The sequence below is a fragment of the Primulina tabacum genome, chromosome 6, assembly GCF_025594145.1.
Source record: "Primulina tabacum isolate GXHZ01 chromosome 6, ASM2559414v2, whole genome shotgun sequence".
NCBI classification, from domain to species: Eukaryota; Viridiplantae; Streptophyta; class Magnoliopsida; order Lamiales; family Gesneriaceae; genus Primulina; species Primulina tabacum.
The window spans coordinates 43,775,781-43,791,922 of NC_134555.1; the positions used below are offsets into that span (position 1 = coordinate 43,775,781).

Below are 16,142 nucleotides of genomic sequence, written 5' to 3' on the forward strand. Positions count from 1 at the left end.
TAATTTGCTTTATGCAAAATTTGTATCCATTGCACGAGTGTCATGGAGTCGTTTTGCATAAAATAGTGAAAATTTTATGTTTGTGGAGACGATATCTAGTGGGTTTTCTCTACCATTTTCTCACCTGATTTTTAAATTTGTGTTCGTTACATTTAACGTTATTATTATAATATGTGCATTATATTGTCTATTTAATATGTATATTTACTAACGACGCCCAAATTATTGTAATAAGAAAACGATATAGATGCACTAGCATGAGGCGGCGGCTTATAATTGCAACTTGTGTGGAATTATCGAGTCTTGTGATTCCAAAAAAGGATGAAAACTTCGAAGATTGGTGTAAATGATCGATCTATCGTTGACAACACTTGGCTTTATATTTTGAAAGATCTGAAAAAATCGATCAGTTGCCGGATGATTATTTTGGGTATTTCCTATTTGATTCTAAAAGCCGAAATCTACAACATTTTTTTCGATCCAGAGATACAACTTGAACAAAATAGTTATTACATACGGCAAATTCCAAAACTACCGATTCTCCGCTTCTCTCAGTCGATCCTGACAACGTGCATACTTCTTTTCTTGTTTTCCCTATCTTGTTGGGAGTATCCATGAATCATCCAAATGTTGAGTTTCAATTTGACCCCAAAATTCAAGCTCGAAGTCCCTTCATCCTCTAAGAACTCCAAATCATAATAATAATCACTTCATTTTGCCTTTCTACACCAATGTATGTAATAGCGTAAGTCATTTATCTTTTGGTTTGATTCTCTTTGCTCTTGAATACAAGTAAACTCCAGCCAGAGCTAGGCCAGTCCCCAATGCATTTATTGGCGAAACGGGCGTTCGGAAAAAGTTTCCGACTGCATGAGATACCGATGATACCATTTGTAATATCATGTAAGACAACCTGGCCACAAAATAAATTTTGTCACCAATAACATGCAGAAGATAATTAAGATTTACGGGCCAATATGGGAGCAAAAGTTGTGATAAATATAATGGAACTTACCTCCATTTTAACCATTAGTTTTTTAATGAAGACATTCCGTGTTTGGTTCGTAAGATTAGAAGCCATTGCGCTGTTAAAACCTATCCTGTTAACATGTGATCATCATCATCAGGCTACAAATGAATGTTGAAAAATAATAGCCTGATCCATAGTTTTTATGAGATTCATACCAGTTGAAAGAGGCCTCAGTGAACGATGCTAAAGCCACGCCACCGACAACAGGAACAAGAGAAGCAATAACCCATATAGAGGGACTCTGTGTGATCAAAATGAAAGTCAAATAACTTTAAATGATAAAATGATAAACTGCTGGTTCTTAAGAAATCATCTATGAGGCACGACAATGTGATTTTCAGGAAGCAATTGCTCTTCTTGACACATCACTAAAAGCCCTTCTACCAAAAAGTTACTTGCCAAATGTATCCCTCGTCGTTTCAGATTACAATCCACACACAAGGGAGATCCGATGGTCCGGATGACATAAAATTGGTGCGTTTACCTCTCCAAGAAACAGGGCAGCAAGTAGCACTGTGAAGAAAGGTTCCATTGCTTTGATCGTGTGTGTGAAGGAGACAGCGACTGTCCCGATACTTAAATTTGTCAAAAGATTTCCTGCTGTGTGTCCAAGAGCCAGTAGAAATATTGGTCCAAGCTAGACAAATGATGTTCATAATAAGCATGAAGGTTTAGAAAACAAAAGAAAAAACAGCAGCCATCTGTTACGCAATTAAAACTTAAAATCAAGTTACAGAATATGTACCTGAGACCGTCTTAGTTTTGGTGTTGGATGGAGTTTTAATGCCCACATCAGAAATGTGAGCACTGTTCCGCAACCAAACTGAAATGCTGTTACTGTCACAGGGAATGGATAAACCTTCAAAACCTATGATTCAAGAATCTAGTATCATTATTATAGTTGGGTAGAAGTCCTAACTTCATACGTAGATTAACAATCAAAATCCCAAAATCATTTATGTTTATTTGGCCAAAAACTAACCCTTCCATTGCAAGAAACAGCAGAAGGAGAAATTAATAACCCAGAAACAGAGAATAAACACAGAAAGAAAAGGGACCTGTTTGTTGTAGATGTTGAAATATATGTTTAATAGATACCAGATTGCAAACATGCATCCAAGCTGTAATGTTTGTAACTTTACATCGGTACTTGTTCCCTCATTCATGCCTTCTGCTGCTGATCTAACTTTAAACTCGTACAACCTTTGGCTAGCCAATTTACATGCATTACTACAATTGTTCGGAAGTGAAACTTGAGAAAAAGAGAGATCAATGGCATGAGATAAATGGTGCGTTGATTTCAGAAAGCTTGGGTGAATAATTGCTCCAAATCTGCAGTTGAATCTTTGAAATGGTTGGCTGAAAGATTTGACGGATGGTTTAGAAGGGGAGAGGGCCAAAGCATAGCTCCCCATTTCTTGAATTCTGCGTTAGACAAATCAAAGGTGCTGAATTTGTAAAGGTTTTGGCACCTTGTCTCCAAAGCCAAGAAAATGTCTGTGTAGTGAGCGGATCAATATAATTATCGTTTTTGTTGTTAAGAAAATGTGAAGTCACGTGTGATTTGGAATCAATGATCCATTGTCATTACGTAACGTGCAAAGCTTTTGGTCAAATGATCTAGACATGAAGGGTTGTCATAAGTATGCAAAAATGACACATATAAAATAAATACAAAAAAATTTCTGTTAAACGGTCTCGTGATTCAACTAAAAAAACAGATTTAAAAAAATTGAAAGAGCGACTGTTTAATATGAGATAATAGATTGATGGCAGTGTTCAACTATATATTTAAAATGTATGGTCGAAGGGACTTCAACTCCGGAAATATTGTGTTTCAGATTTATTTGAAAAAGAAAAAGGATTAACAGAGAAAAATTAATATTAACCACAAAAGGAAGCACAGCAGAGCTCATCTGAAATTCAAGTTACCACCCATCCAATATGTGGACCTAGACAACACTATTGTGCGATTTTCAGCTTTCACTTGGATTCAAAACAATATGTTCCCATTGTACGGGTCAAATAATCTTGCAAGATCGTGACCTGTTAGTATAATTTCTGAGCCATTATTCAGGGCCCCAGGCAGGAAACCATGATCACTTCACTTGGTTCCCTGTTCAACATTTCAAATTTGAGAAATTATAGAACTGAAGTTCAAAAAACTAGCTGCATGTAATATACATTTGAAACTGGCTGGATATATTAGTTTGCCTATTAGTGTGGGAGGCTAACAATTTTTCGGCAATTCAAGATAAAAATTCTCCATTAGTAAACTGAATGGCTTAAAATCTCAAGCAAATGCAAATTACTAAGCGTGTCTTACAGACAGTCCACATTTCCCTCCATAATCTTCTACAAAACTAAACTTGGAAAAAAACAAGAAGAATACACAGAATCCCAAGTACGCAAAAAAATCGGATATAAGAAAACTTCACATCGTGCACTTGAGTCTGGCAAATGTCAAATAACCCGTATGACCTCTTGTCTCACCACTTCGTTTTGCCACGATAGAGCGAGGCAAAGAATTCTCCACCCCATTCGCTCCGCGCTGCCTCTTCTTGCAACTATTCATTGCTGATAAACCTTCTTCGTCATCCTCCCAGCTCCTCAAGGAAGCTTCTCGAACTTCATACGTGTGGAGAAGCACTTCAAATGTTCTTATATCTGAAAAACAAAACCAAGCATAGGTGCTAATATAACATATAAACATAGCATGGTAAATAACCTATTAAATGAAAATAATCACTGGATTCTCCATCAGAATCAAACTCCCAAAAAGCTTACCAGTGAAGTCCACTCTGAGAGTCTCACAGGATCTTTGTACTTGTTCGATGCAAGGAGAGAAGGAGCACAAAACCCCATCTTGCTTCAGCATTTTTGCAGCTGAAGGTATGGCCAACCATGGTTGAGGCAGGTCGAGAAAAATGGAGTCTGCTTGCCCAGAATATTCATCGGGGAAACCCTCACCCTGTATATCTCTCACACCTACGCTTACCAGACTACTCAACCCGTTACTTTCAAAATCCTCCCTACAGAGAGGAACATGAAGATTTTGTTAAAATACAGATACACACACCTTCACTCCAATATTCAAGAGTTATCCATCAAGTGTGTTCAATATGCAAGGTTACTTTGTTATTAACAAACTCTATCACCATTAGGTTCAGTTAACACTCATCAACAAATGAAAAAATATATAAATTCACCAACTCTTCCTCCTAGACAAGATCCATTTACCCATCATAACATAAAAAACTTGGATTTGACACCTTACCTAGCCGAGGCTGCTCTCTGTTCATGAAAATCAAATGTATAAACACGTCCATTCGGCGCAACTGCACGAGCCAGCGACGTGGTCAATGATCCACTTCCAGTTCCCGACTCAAGCAACACACAACCCGGAACAATCTCCAAGTACATCACCACGAAACTGATATCAGCAATGTACAAAATCTGAGTTCTATGGCTTAAAACTAGGGTCCATAACTCCGGAGTTGGAGATAACAAGTGCACAAATCCACCCTTGTTGCTTAGCACCTTAGATCCAAAGTGTTTTCCAATCCAATCTGAATGCTTAAACATACCAAATCGGTTCTGGAAAACGCCGTTTTCCAAAACCTTTACGGCCTTCATGCTATCGTGTCTCTCGTATACTATAACCAAATCTCCATAGCTTATGCAACGATTCTTGGATAACTTATCAGTGGGATCGAGTGCCAACATTCTTCGAGGTAGATAACCGGAAAGTATATGGAATCAAAAGGTAGGGCAAATTACCTTACGCGAAAAATCCCATCTTTCCTAAGATTTACAAATGACCAAAACTAGATCCTTTATATTACACCTAGGTTCCACCAATTTCTATAGCTGAAATTTCAGTTGAAACCTCACAAAAGTTACAATAAACTAGCAATACGATATCCAAACGGTAAATGTTCAAACTCTTTCAAATTCCCAAGCAATTCCACGCGTTTCTGATCGAACTTAAAGAACAAATCGAGTTTTACCTCGAATTCTATGGCATGGAGATAGTTATCTTCTCTGGGTGTGTTTCTTTTTCGGGTTCAGAAGCTTGCTGGTGGCGAGAGCTTTTCATTTCCTGAGGGGAGACAAGCCACAGTGAGGTAAGGGTTGGGTTGTCAAATCAAAATTTACGTGGAAAATTGTATTTTTTTTCACTATTTATTAATAAAAATTATTAAAATTGTTGCAGAGATTAAAAATACTATAATTGTTTTAACTAATATGAAGAAGTAAATATATCATACCAAATTTGCTCTTCACAAATTTTTAAAAACAATTTAGAACAAGTACATATATTTTAAAGAGAATTTAGTTAATAGTAAGAGACGAAGGCGGCTTTAAGACGTAACCGATAACAAAGGGGTTTGATTGGCTTTGGTCCATTCCGATGTATTCGTTCAAAAGAGAAAATTGATCCAAATTAAAATATCACTTCCTATTTTGCATCGTTGTTTAAAATATTTTATAAAAATTATGTGAATCATGTTTATTTATAATATTCATCTATATTTAAGTAGATCCAAAAAGTAGATCCAAAAGAAGATACATTAGCCGCATAGAACACAACACAACACAACATATAAAAAACCTTAACGAAGTACCAATTGCTTGGAGACCAGAACAATCATGTCTTCCACTAAAACACATTATTATGTCCTAACTCACTTACGGATTGGCACGACATATTCAACTGTTTTTCACACTAGTAGTCGGAACTGTTCCGCCTATGAACGGGTGAAGTACTATATTGATACAAACCTGTGACCACGCTGCGTATAACACCTAACTCGCTTATTCAAAAAATTCTTTATTGATGGACTTGGCATCACTCCACAAAATCGAGGATGTAAACAGTACATTATGATTTGAAACGATGCTTCACCTAGCTCTTTTGTAAAAAGCATACGCCAAAGCGATAGTACCAATTGCACCAGCTATAGCAACTGTTGTGAGAACATGGCGATGCTCCAATTTACTTGTCCAGCAAGACAATCCTCCCTTGTTCTTATCCTGTTTCTGTTCAGTGTTCTCATCTCTACAGCAAGAGAATCCATTAGCACCTTGGCAACAACTTGCAGATCTTTGTGCCTTCTCTTCAATGGCATTCTCTTGAGGCTGGAATACATTGTTCGCCACAGATGTCCCATTAGCAAGCTTCGGTTCATCAACCTTTTCTGTTTCTTTAACCTTACCGCCCATTTGGCCCCTAAAGTTTGACAACGGTAAATTTGTTAATTGCATGATTCAGTGTAGACAATTATCAGTTCCCTTCGCAATTGCAACACAATTTCTGCTACTTGTGCATGGGTTTATATAATTATAAGAATCAAAGCAAAATACTCTCTCGCAGTCCAGGAACAGTAAAAGTTTCCAAGATAGTTAAGAAATCTAAATGCATGTAAACAGTGCGTTTATCAATTTGTAGGCTATTTGGGGATTTCATTTGGGTTTCAATAAGATGAATCACGAGCATAATTCAGCAGATGTTTCATCATCAGTATGATGGACTGAAAGCAAACAATGTGTAGTTGAACTGGTCAAAAAGGGGACATCAATAATGACCTGCTTCAGTTACCAGTTTTTCAATAACAGTTAAGTCCTAACCATGATTAAAGTGATAATTAATGGAAGCACAACATTTACTAATGCCTAAGCGCAAAGTATCGCACTAGTCTAATTAAAATGAAGCACCCTAAGGGATAACATGATTGAATTCTAAGTATACGAAGAAATTTTTGTCATATAACACCAAATATGTTCCAGAAAAATATGGACTGACAATAAAACAAATATTCATTCGTCTATAAACCGAAATGAGTGATTATTATGTTGAATTTCACCTTTAATTTAATTTACTATCTCTACTTTAAGATGCACCCAGGAAGCGCGTTCAGTCTTTAAAGCTCGTCAAGGTTTGGGATTCACATTTAAAGGTGTGTATCATACACATTGTCAGCAAACACAGATCTAAGCAACTGCATTAGCAAAATGTGTTTGTCGAAATTCATTTGCCAGTACAAGTGAGTGGTTGTGAACCAAATTAAAGCCTTCTGACAACATAAAAAACATGAAGGTATCTTTCTAGTTTTAATTACCAAAACAAGATTAAAAATGTCGTATCAAAGGCCAAAAATTTCCAATCAATGTATTAAAAGATTACTTTGAACAAAGAGGCAGTTTATTAGATAGCTTCAGTAGTCACTGAAGAATGACTTCACCACATGCTACACAAGTGACACACATTACACAAATTTAAAGTAAACGCAGATAGTTAGACAGACCAAGCATCAATACAAACAGTGGAAATATAAAAGCCTCTGTGCGTGTGAATTGGTAGACAGAGACATAATTAGGTGGTATAAAGATACCTCCATATGCGGTCAATAACTTCTCCCTTCACAATTTGCCGATCAAGCAATTCAGCAACATCATTAGGGGTGACATAGCCGTACCTTCATAAAACAATGTGAGAAAATTTATATGATGTAAAGATACGTGCAACAGATACAAGATTTTCAAATATGCATCCAGAACATGTCCCGCGCAAATACTCAAGGACAATAAAAACAAAGAGTAAAATGTATCTCACCAGTTACCAACAATTTTTCCTTCCGGATCTGCACTAAAAATTATCACATTGCCTGCATATTTGTGACCACCTACATGTGAGCAAGCGGTAACAAAAACCTGGTTCCTCAAATTCCTGAATTCAATCTCCTCTTTGAACTTCTCAATCAGAACTGGACCACAAACACCACATCTTCGGTCTCGGTTGTTATGAGCACAGACGAACACATAAGAACCAGTTAACTCATCCGGGATCCTAGATACCCAAGGATTGCCATTAACAACCACATCATCGACAAAGCTATCCACGTCTGAGTCTTTCAATCCCCTTCAGTAAACGAAAAGATTATATCAGTGCCCATAACAAATTAACATTATGACAGTTGAGCAAGCCAACTTTTAAAATAATAAGTTATAACATCCTGATCTAATAAGGAATAAATAATTATTATACTAAGAAAAAATTGCCCCAATATATGACATGAAGCAAAAGGAAAATCGTAATTCCAACCACCGACTTTACTTATTAAACCATAGAAATTGGAGAATCCAAATATATTATAACTGTAAGAATTGCAATCAAAACACATGGAACACCAAATGCATGTATAAATATGTTCCTAGCCCATTGCATTAACTGCCACAGAACAGCTTCAACCAGTACCTCACCTACTTCAATAACAGAATGGAGGAAAACCATGGAAACAATTACCTGTATATGATCATGTCAGGAAAAATCACAACATCTCCTTCCGATAACTTCACATCATCGCCTCCCTCACATATAGTCAACCGAGTCTACAAAACCAAGTTACATTCAGTAAAATCCAAACGTATCACAAACACAAATCAGGAACAAAGAATAATCGATCGTGTCCAAATGGATGATACTGTGAAAGCCAGTTAACTGAAGTACACCTTTTGTTTTTCATTTCCCTCATCCATCGAATAGCAAAACCGAGATCCAACTGTGGAATCCAGTGTAAATGGATTCCGCATTCGATTTCACTCTCATTCCTTGAAAAGCTAATCCGAGATCCAACATCAAACGACGCATAAATGATTATATTCATATTAACACACCTACTGAGTAATTTCCAACATCTGATACCAGAAAACACATACTCAGACGTATTCAATATTATTTAACATACCTGAACTTGGAAGTCCTTTTTCCTAGCTTTGAGAGCGGAAGCAAGCAGCGTTGGTAGCGGATCGGATTCAGAATTTTCTATGTGAGAAGGCCACGACTCGTGAGACTTGTAGCAGAGGAACAAATGACGTTCGTATGGGTTAACCGTCCCGGCAAGGTTACCCTGGTACATCTCCGCGCGCTCGAAGCCGTAATCGGTGTTCTCCTCCTCGGCGGAGGCGACGGTGGTCGAAAAACTGGCCGATTCTCCTGCCATAAGAGCTGACAGTCAGGAAGAAAATGCGGTGGTTACGTGCGAGAATTGGTCGACTCAAAGAAATTTATCGGGGGAGTGGAGATGATTGGGGCGCAGGCGCATTTTCTAGGTGGGTGTGTAAAATATAATAATTTAAATCTTTGATTTTTTTAAGTTAATCATAAAATAAATAAAATCTGACAAACAAAATCCAAATGTATGACCACAGACAGATTTATCTCATTCGACGAGTTTCATTGATATATCCCTTTTACGTGTCATATTTTTTAGATTTTTAAAAATTTATTTATTATTTATTTGTATATAAGTTCTTTTTTATAATAGTTTAATATTATATAAAATAATATTATGTTTACTTGACTTGACTTTTAATAATATTTTTTTGTTTCATTCAAATTCGAAATATACGATGTTCTTGAAAATGTTACTTATTATTATATTTATGTCGTAACGATGTCCAACAAACCATCTCATGAGAATTATAACCTCAAATTTATCTCGAGATCAAATATATATATATATATATATATATATATATATAAATAAAGAGGGAACAAAAAAAAATACTTTAAATCAATCAACATCATATATATTCATTTGAGGATACATATTTTTGCCTTGTAATGAAACAACTTCCCTTCATGTAACTGATCCAATGCAATGGAACACTACTCTCAAGGCATTAAAGAAACGGATCAGAAGAAATCAATCTCAAAGTAATTACGTGAAGCTTTCACATCTACACCTTGGACTTTCTCAGCTGTGGGTCGTACAGGTGTTCCTGCATCGGGCACCAAGAATGGTGGTGGCACGTCTGGCGGCGCGGCACAACGTATAAGAGCCCAATTCACGCTCTGAAAAAAGGGATGCTGTTTAATTCCGGTTGCCCCCCTTCTATACGCAAGGCGATGCTGTGGCTCTTTCACAAGTAAGCCTCTGATCAAATCTCTTGCAGCAAATCTAACGGTAGGTGTTTCGGGAAACCTCAACGACTGTCCAACAACATTAAACAAATTAGCTCTATTTCCGGCACCCTTAAAAGGAGTTCTCCCTAACAATAGCTCGTGAAGAAAGATCCCAAACGTCCACCAATCCACTGCACTGCCATGGCCTTCGCCTTTGATTATTTCTGGTGCCAAGTATTCATGTGTGCCTACAAAGGACATGGATCGAGCATTTGTGGGTTCGGCTATAAGTTCAGGAAGAGGGGTGACGTGATTACATATTTCTGTTTTTGGCTTGGATTTCTTTTCTTTTTTTGGATTTTTAAGGAAACGTGGTCCAAAACATGTCGGTTGTATACAAGCTGGCTGGATCACACACGATGGCTCAATGCAAGAAGGCTGGACACAGTAGCCTTGATTTTTGGATTCTGCGTTGGGAACCGAGGCTTTGACTAAGGTTGGGCTCATGGCACATCTTAAGGAGAGGTCGAAATCTGACAGCATTATATGACCATCTTCCCTTACTAAAACGTTTTCTGGTTTAAGATCTCTGTAAATGATGCCAAGCATGTGCAAATACTCTAATGCAAGAAGAACTTCTGCCACATAAAACCTGTAGGTTGGCCCGCAAAACAATGAGTATGACTAATATATCTAACTAAAACTTTTTAGGTCTTTTTGGATTATATTTCCCACAATCATAAGAAAAAATCCGATATACTTTAAAGTTGGTGATAAAATGAAATAGGAACTCTTTGTTATGAGCAACCATTACTCCAATCTGATTATCGGAGGAACGATGATAGACTGGAAGTAATAGTGAAAGCATCAATTCCCATGCAATGAAAAAGGTAAAAGAGATTATTGAAGAATATCTAGCAAAGAAGGCGTCAGAACTCATACCACATAGCAATATCTTCTTAGACTGGTTCCAAAATCTTAATTTCGTTCACCGCATACTGAGATTAAATAGAAATGTCTTGCAACAGAGGAACTTGACATTTCAAAAGAAAGTTTACTTGTTTTTCATTTTGTTTAGTTGAGATTGTTTTTGCAAGTAACTAAACATCGTTTAAAAAAATTAAATTGTCATTGTTGAATAGTTGAGATTTAGGGAGTAAATAGGATAAGAGAAAACTCAATCAACATTAAAGATGTGAAAATTAATGGCGGTTCTAAAAGATCCCATAATCAAATATCAAACATCCAAACCAACATCTAATAAATTTTTACCTGGCGGCATCCTCGGGGAAAAATTTTCCAGGTTGTTTTTGCCGAAGCGAGTGCAAATCTCCTCCAGGGCAAAACTCCATCAGCAAAAAAGAAAATTTTCCTGTCTCAAAGTGAGTGTATAAAGTGGGGAGGAAGGGATGATCCAGAGATTGCAGAATCTCTCTTTCTGTCTGAGCTCTGAGAAGTTTCTTCCGACTTGCTAGAGCATCTTTATCCATCACTTTCATGGCAAAACAAGTTCTTGTTCCGATCAACTCTGCCAGATGAACACTTCCTATATCCCCACACCCCAATCTCTTGAAAATCCTGAAATTTTTCAACTCCAGTGCCCCATTGTTCCAAGACCTGACTGCTTGAATTGCTTCCCACCTAGTATCATTGGCTTTGTGAGGCTTGTATATAGCACTGCTCAAACTACTAGAGCTGCTCTCGTCACTAACATCACTGCAAGTACTGCCTCGGTACATGTTAATTTTCCTACTCTCAACCAAATCACATGAGTTGCTAACTTCACCACTTTCACCAGACTTCTTGATACCACTCACACATTCACTGACTTCGGTGTTTGTAAAGTTTTGTTTAGCTTCTGTGTTCTGTGTGGCAGAGTAAAAAATACTGTTTTGAGGGCTCACGCAATATCCAATTCCAGGTTTAGAAGGTAAGTTTGCATTCAAAAGATCAATGTCGCCCTCAGATGATGATGAAGCAAAAACCGAAGATTCTTGAAGATCACAGGTGATAAGATTCTCAGGATCATCCAATGTCTGCTTTTGAATCTCAGCGTCTGTCATTTCATCTTCTTCTTCACCAGTGCCAAGAAATTGCGTTTTTCCTTTGTTGATTACTCTGCTTTCTCCATCCTTTTGAATCATGGAATGGGACGTTTTACTAGAGAGTTCTGTCTGATAACGGAGCCAGGTGCAGAATTTGTAGTCTTCAACTTAAGGTCTGTAGGTATGGCACTGGACCCGGACAAACTTCCTGACCATCTATATTGCTTCTTAGACGACGGATTGGGTGGATGATTAATCGCGTTCACAGAAGAGTCATATTCAACACAACCCATTGAACTGGAACTCATCTGTAAGGAACCAACTCCTTCAACGAGTGATCTTACATTGTTGTATGGCATAGTCAAACAGAAACGTTTCGTTGTCAAACGAACAAAATGAAACCAAATTATGCACCCAGAAAGTAAGTAAATTGCTTTTTCAGCTTTTCTTAAGAAAATATAGATGCACGAATCACGAAATTAAGCACAAAAAAAACAGGAAACTGTTAAAATGGCTCGATTAGAATTTAGTTCATCTTAACTCAAACCACCAACAACTATTTAGCATTGACATTCCACCATGGGTGATGGGGACGACGCATATAAACAATGATCAGTATCTTTCTTTTCAAGAATGAACGTAGAGTTTCACTAGAATCAAGAAAAATGACCTTCAAAGCAACCCATTTACAGACACAAAAAAGAGGGAAAAAATGAGAATTACCCATATAACACTCTTTTGTACTCACATTACCACAGACACCAAACACCAAATCTCATGAAAAAAATAGTAAAAAAACACAAAAATGAAATACCATACTTGCCTCCAAGAAAATGCAGGTGACTGAACAATCCTTCAGCAAAAAAGAAAATTTGATAAAACTCCAAGAATGTAATGAACTTAATATCAGGAAACGGCTACTTTTTCTCCGTTCTTCTTGCAGTCTTTTTGAGATCCGATCAACATTCCTCACAGAAGTCCCGCAAAAAGTAACAGTTCAAGAATAAAATCCTTGAAGATACTCTTCTGCAGTCGCTTAAATAGTCAACTTTTACGGAGAAATCAACAAAAGAAACACTGAAAGTTGAAACCCAGCCCACGAGCAAAGCAACAAACTGTGAGAGAAAGCTTAACGGAGAAAACCCAATGATGATATCTCCACTCTCTCGCGTCTTTTTTCTTGTATTCGTTAATACATTTCCCTCAGTACTTCGTTTCACGCAGTATGCGGGTTGTGGTGTGTAAAAATGCTGAAGTGATGAATGAATCTCTGTACGTAGGTGGCGGAAGACCCTGGGCTGGACGTTTTGCTTTTTCAAATAAAAATAATAATAACTATTATTATTAATACACTAAATTTATTTACTCCAAAATTTCCCAAATTTTGGTACGGTCCAAAGAAACGGAATATTTAGGGAGTATTCTTGTTTTGAAAATTGATTTTTTTGCTGTATATATTTATCAGTTTTTTCATTCCTTCATTTTTAAGTTAGTTTTAAGCATGAATATGATGTCATGGTTTTGTAAAAGAAAACGACAAAAACTTGTGTGAAACGGTTTCACGGATCGTATTTTGTGAGACGAATATCTTATTTGGATCATCCATGAAAAAGTATTACTTTTTGTGTTAAGAGTATTATTTTTATTGTAAATATCGGTAAGATTGACCTATCTCACATATAAAGATTCGTGAAATCGTAAGCCAATAAGTAAAATGGTACTATTTACAAACTCCGAACAATATTTATTCACAAAACTAATTAAATATTGAATTTGGACAACTGATGTGCCGGTAAAAAAAAAAAAAAGCTTGTAAAATTTATGGATTGTTTTATATTTTTTCTTTATAAATTTCAAATTATTATTTTCAACCAAATAAATTTATTTAAATATAAAAAAGAACACATGCAAATATGCAATATAATAATTGAGATATAATTATCGATTGTATTGGATGACATCAACAACCGCATTCACGATGCGTCTTACTCTCAGTTAACCGGACCGGGGAGAGACTCGTTACGATGCGTAATTATTTTTCGAGTATTTATGCATCGTACAGTAATTTATAAAATTGCTACTTTTTTATTAGGAATATATTTAAATTTAGGAATATCAGGAAAAACTAAATTTTAAAAATTCACAGAAAAAGAAGTTTAACAAAATTTCGATGTTCCTTCTTAACACTCTTTTGTTGTCAAAAAATTTAAGTGGATGATCGTATCTACCTCTTCAGCATTTACAAACAAATTTAAGTAAAATTGTATATACGTTACATTTTACAGAATTGTATTTATCAAGGTATTAAATGTAAAATAAATACATACAAACCTAAGGGTGTGTATGTAATGTTAAAAATAATCAGATGAATTTGTTATTTTTTACAAATTTCAAGAGAGATATATATAATATTTAAATACATTATTTTAAAATATATGTATTTAAATATATTTGGATTTTTTTGTTGATACGAAGACAAACTTCAGAGAAGATAAATATAATTAACCTAGTTTTTTAGTTATTATTATTTAAAAATTAACCCAAATTAGTAGTAGTAGCAGAGAAACTACAAAGGTGAACTGACTGGAGAAGAGAAAACAATAATATGTACAGACATAGAACAGCAGAAAAACCTGACCCTGACCCATTTTTCCAACTTTTAACAATTCCCGAATGATTATCATAAATGGACAAAAGAAATCCTCCATGTGGAATAATGAGGAGAAAAAACTTGTAATATTTTTTTCCCAAAAATGGGACCTATTCTGTCATCAATCAACTAAACATGCTTAATAATTATGATACACAGACTGCAGCTTCATATCGGCCTTTAGTGGTACCATAATGAATTCTTTAATTTCTTGGGGAATCTGTTAAATATTAGGTAATGTTAGAAATAGCAGGTCTTTTGTGAGACGATCTCACGAATCTTTATCTGTGAGACGGGTCAACCATATCGATATTCATAATAAAAATTAATATTCTTAGTATAAAAATTAATATTTTTTCATGGATGGCCCAAGTAAGAGATCTGTCTCACAAAATACGACCCGTGAGACCGTCTCACACAAGTTTTTGTCACGTTGAAATTATAGATTGCGTGTTTTCTAATCTATCGTTATTACCAGGATCTATTGGCGTGGCAACCCAAAATCCACGAGATTATGGGCTCAAATGAATAGTTTAAGTAGTTTATACTTAAACAAGAAATACCCCGCTCGCCGTCCACACTCTCACTTTCATTGTATAAAAAAACTCTACTTTTACCATAGAACTCCAGTAAGGTACTAAAGTTTTGCGAGGATCCAAAAAAATACATTTGTTGGTAACATCATTGCCAGACAAGCTGGAGAGAGAAATTTCAAACAGAGATGCCTACGAAGTTTGTAGTATACTACCACTTTTCCTAGTCTCCGTGGGAGTTAATTATTCTCTCTCTTCAGCCTCCATTATTGAATTGGGTCCATGTCCATCACCACTGGGGAAGTAGCTCTATATATAATTTTTGACCCTAAGCATTACCACTGGCACTGACCTACATGGTATAAAAATACATAGGGAATGATAGAAGAGAGGCTAAAAGCCTAAACTAAACCAGGCTTTAGAAATACTTTCCAGTAGATCAATTGGATTTCGACAAACTTTCTGCGGTTGAGATGGCTTCTTCTTAGAAGAGTAGATTTAATACGAGGGCTGAATTCTGGCCGTCCGTCTGGAAATTCAAAATTAACTATTTTTATACTTCAAATAAACTTCGTCCTCGTCTGATCTTAATCATAAAGTTAGCATTCAGATTCGAATATACTGAGTAGATACTTTAGAATATGCACGTGTTATAAAGTTCTAAAGACACCCTTTTCTTTCCGAACGTTGTATGTACGAAGAAGATTGAAAATATGTGTGAACAGATTACAGAAACTTCTGGAGGGACAAGGCACGTGGAATCAACCAAAACATCTGAATATGCTGCAACTGTTCTTTGACAACAATCTAGGATTGTTTTATAAATAAAGACACATAGTCACAAGATTAAGTAAAAAAATTGCAAATTTAACGTGACTTAACAAAGAATGGATGTGGAAAACGAGAAAAGAATGGGAAAGAGGTGGAGACAAAAGAAATGTGGCAGCCAAGAAGTGAGAGATGTAATTGAAGAGCA

General features: G+C 36.1%; 3 protein-coding genes and 1 pseudogene across 3 annotated transcripts; all 4 read right to left on the reverse strand.

Annotated features, from left to right (window-relative positions):
• Nucleotides 1-328: 328 nt before the first annotated feature.
• Nucleotides 329-2,741, reverse strand: LOC142549845 (phosphoenolpyruvate/phosphate translocator 2, chloroplastic-like; annotated as a pseudogene).
• Nucleotides 2,742-3,206: 465 nt separating this feature from the next.
• Nucleotides 3,207-5,172, reverse strand: LOC142549846 (uncharacterized). The gene is made up of 3 exons (XM_075659036.1): nt 4,308-5,172; nt 3,818-4,062; nt 3,207-3,697 (listed from the first exon to the last, which is right to left on the reverse strand). The coding sequence occupies exons 1-3, from the start codon at nt 4,754-4,756 to the stop codon at nt 3,465-3,467; spliced, it is 927 nt and encodes a 308-aa protein (XP_075515151.1). The 5' UTR covers nt 4,757-5,172; the 3' UTR covers nt 3,207-3,464.
• A 412-nt stretch (nt 5,173-5,584) lies between these two features.
• LOC142549847 (altered inheritance of mitochondria protein 32-like) lies at nt 5,585-9,129 on the reverse strand. The gene is made up of 5 exons (XM_075659037.1): nt 8,779-9,129; nt 8,337-8,422; nt 7,647-7,952; nt 7,426-7,509; nt 5,585-6,263 (listed from the first exon to the last, which is right to left on the reverse strand). Exons 1-5 carry the CDS (start codon nt 9,031-9,033, stop codon nt 5,936-5,938), a joined length of 1,059 nt encoding a protein of 352 aa, XP_075515152.1. The 5' UTR covers nt 9,034-9,129; the 3' UTR covers nt 5,585-5,935.
• A 465-nt stretch (nt 9,130-9,594) lies between these two features.
• On the reverse strand, nt 9,595-12,356 carry LOC142549848 (protein kinase PVPK-1). The gene is given in 3 exon segments (XM_075659038.1): nt 9,595-10,590; nt 11,211-12,117; nt 12,120-12,356. Coding segments are annotated over 3 exon segments (1,992 nt in total). The 5' UTR covers nt 12,343-12,356; the 3' UTR covers nt 9,595-9,728.
• Between the last annotated feature and the right edge of the window lie 3,786 nt (nt 12,357-16,142).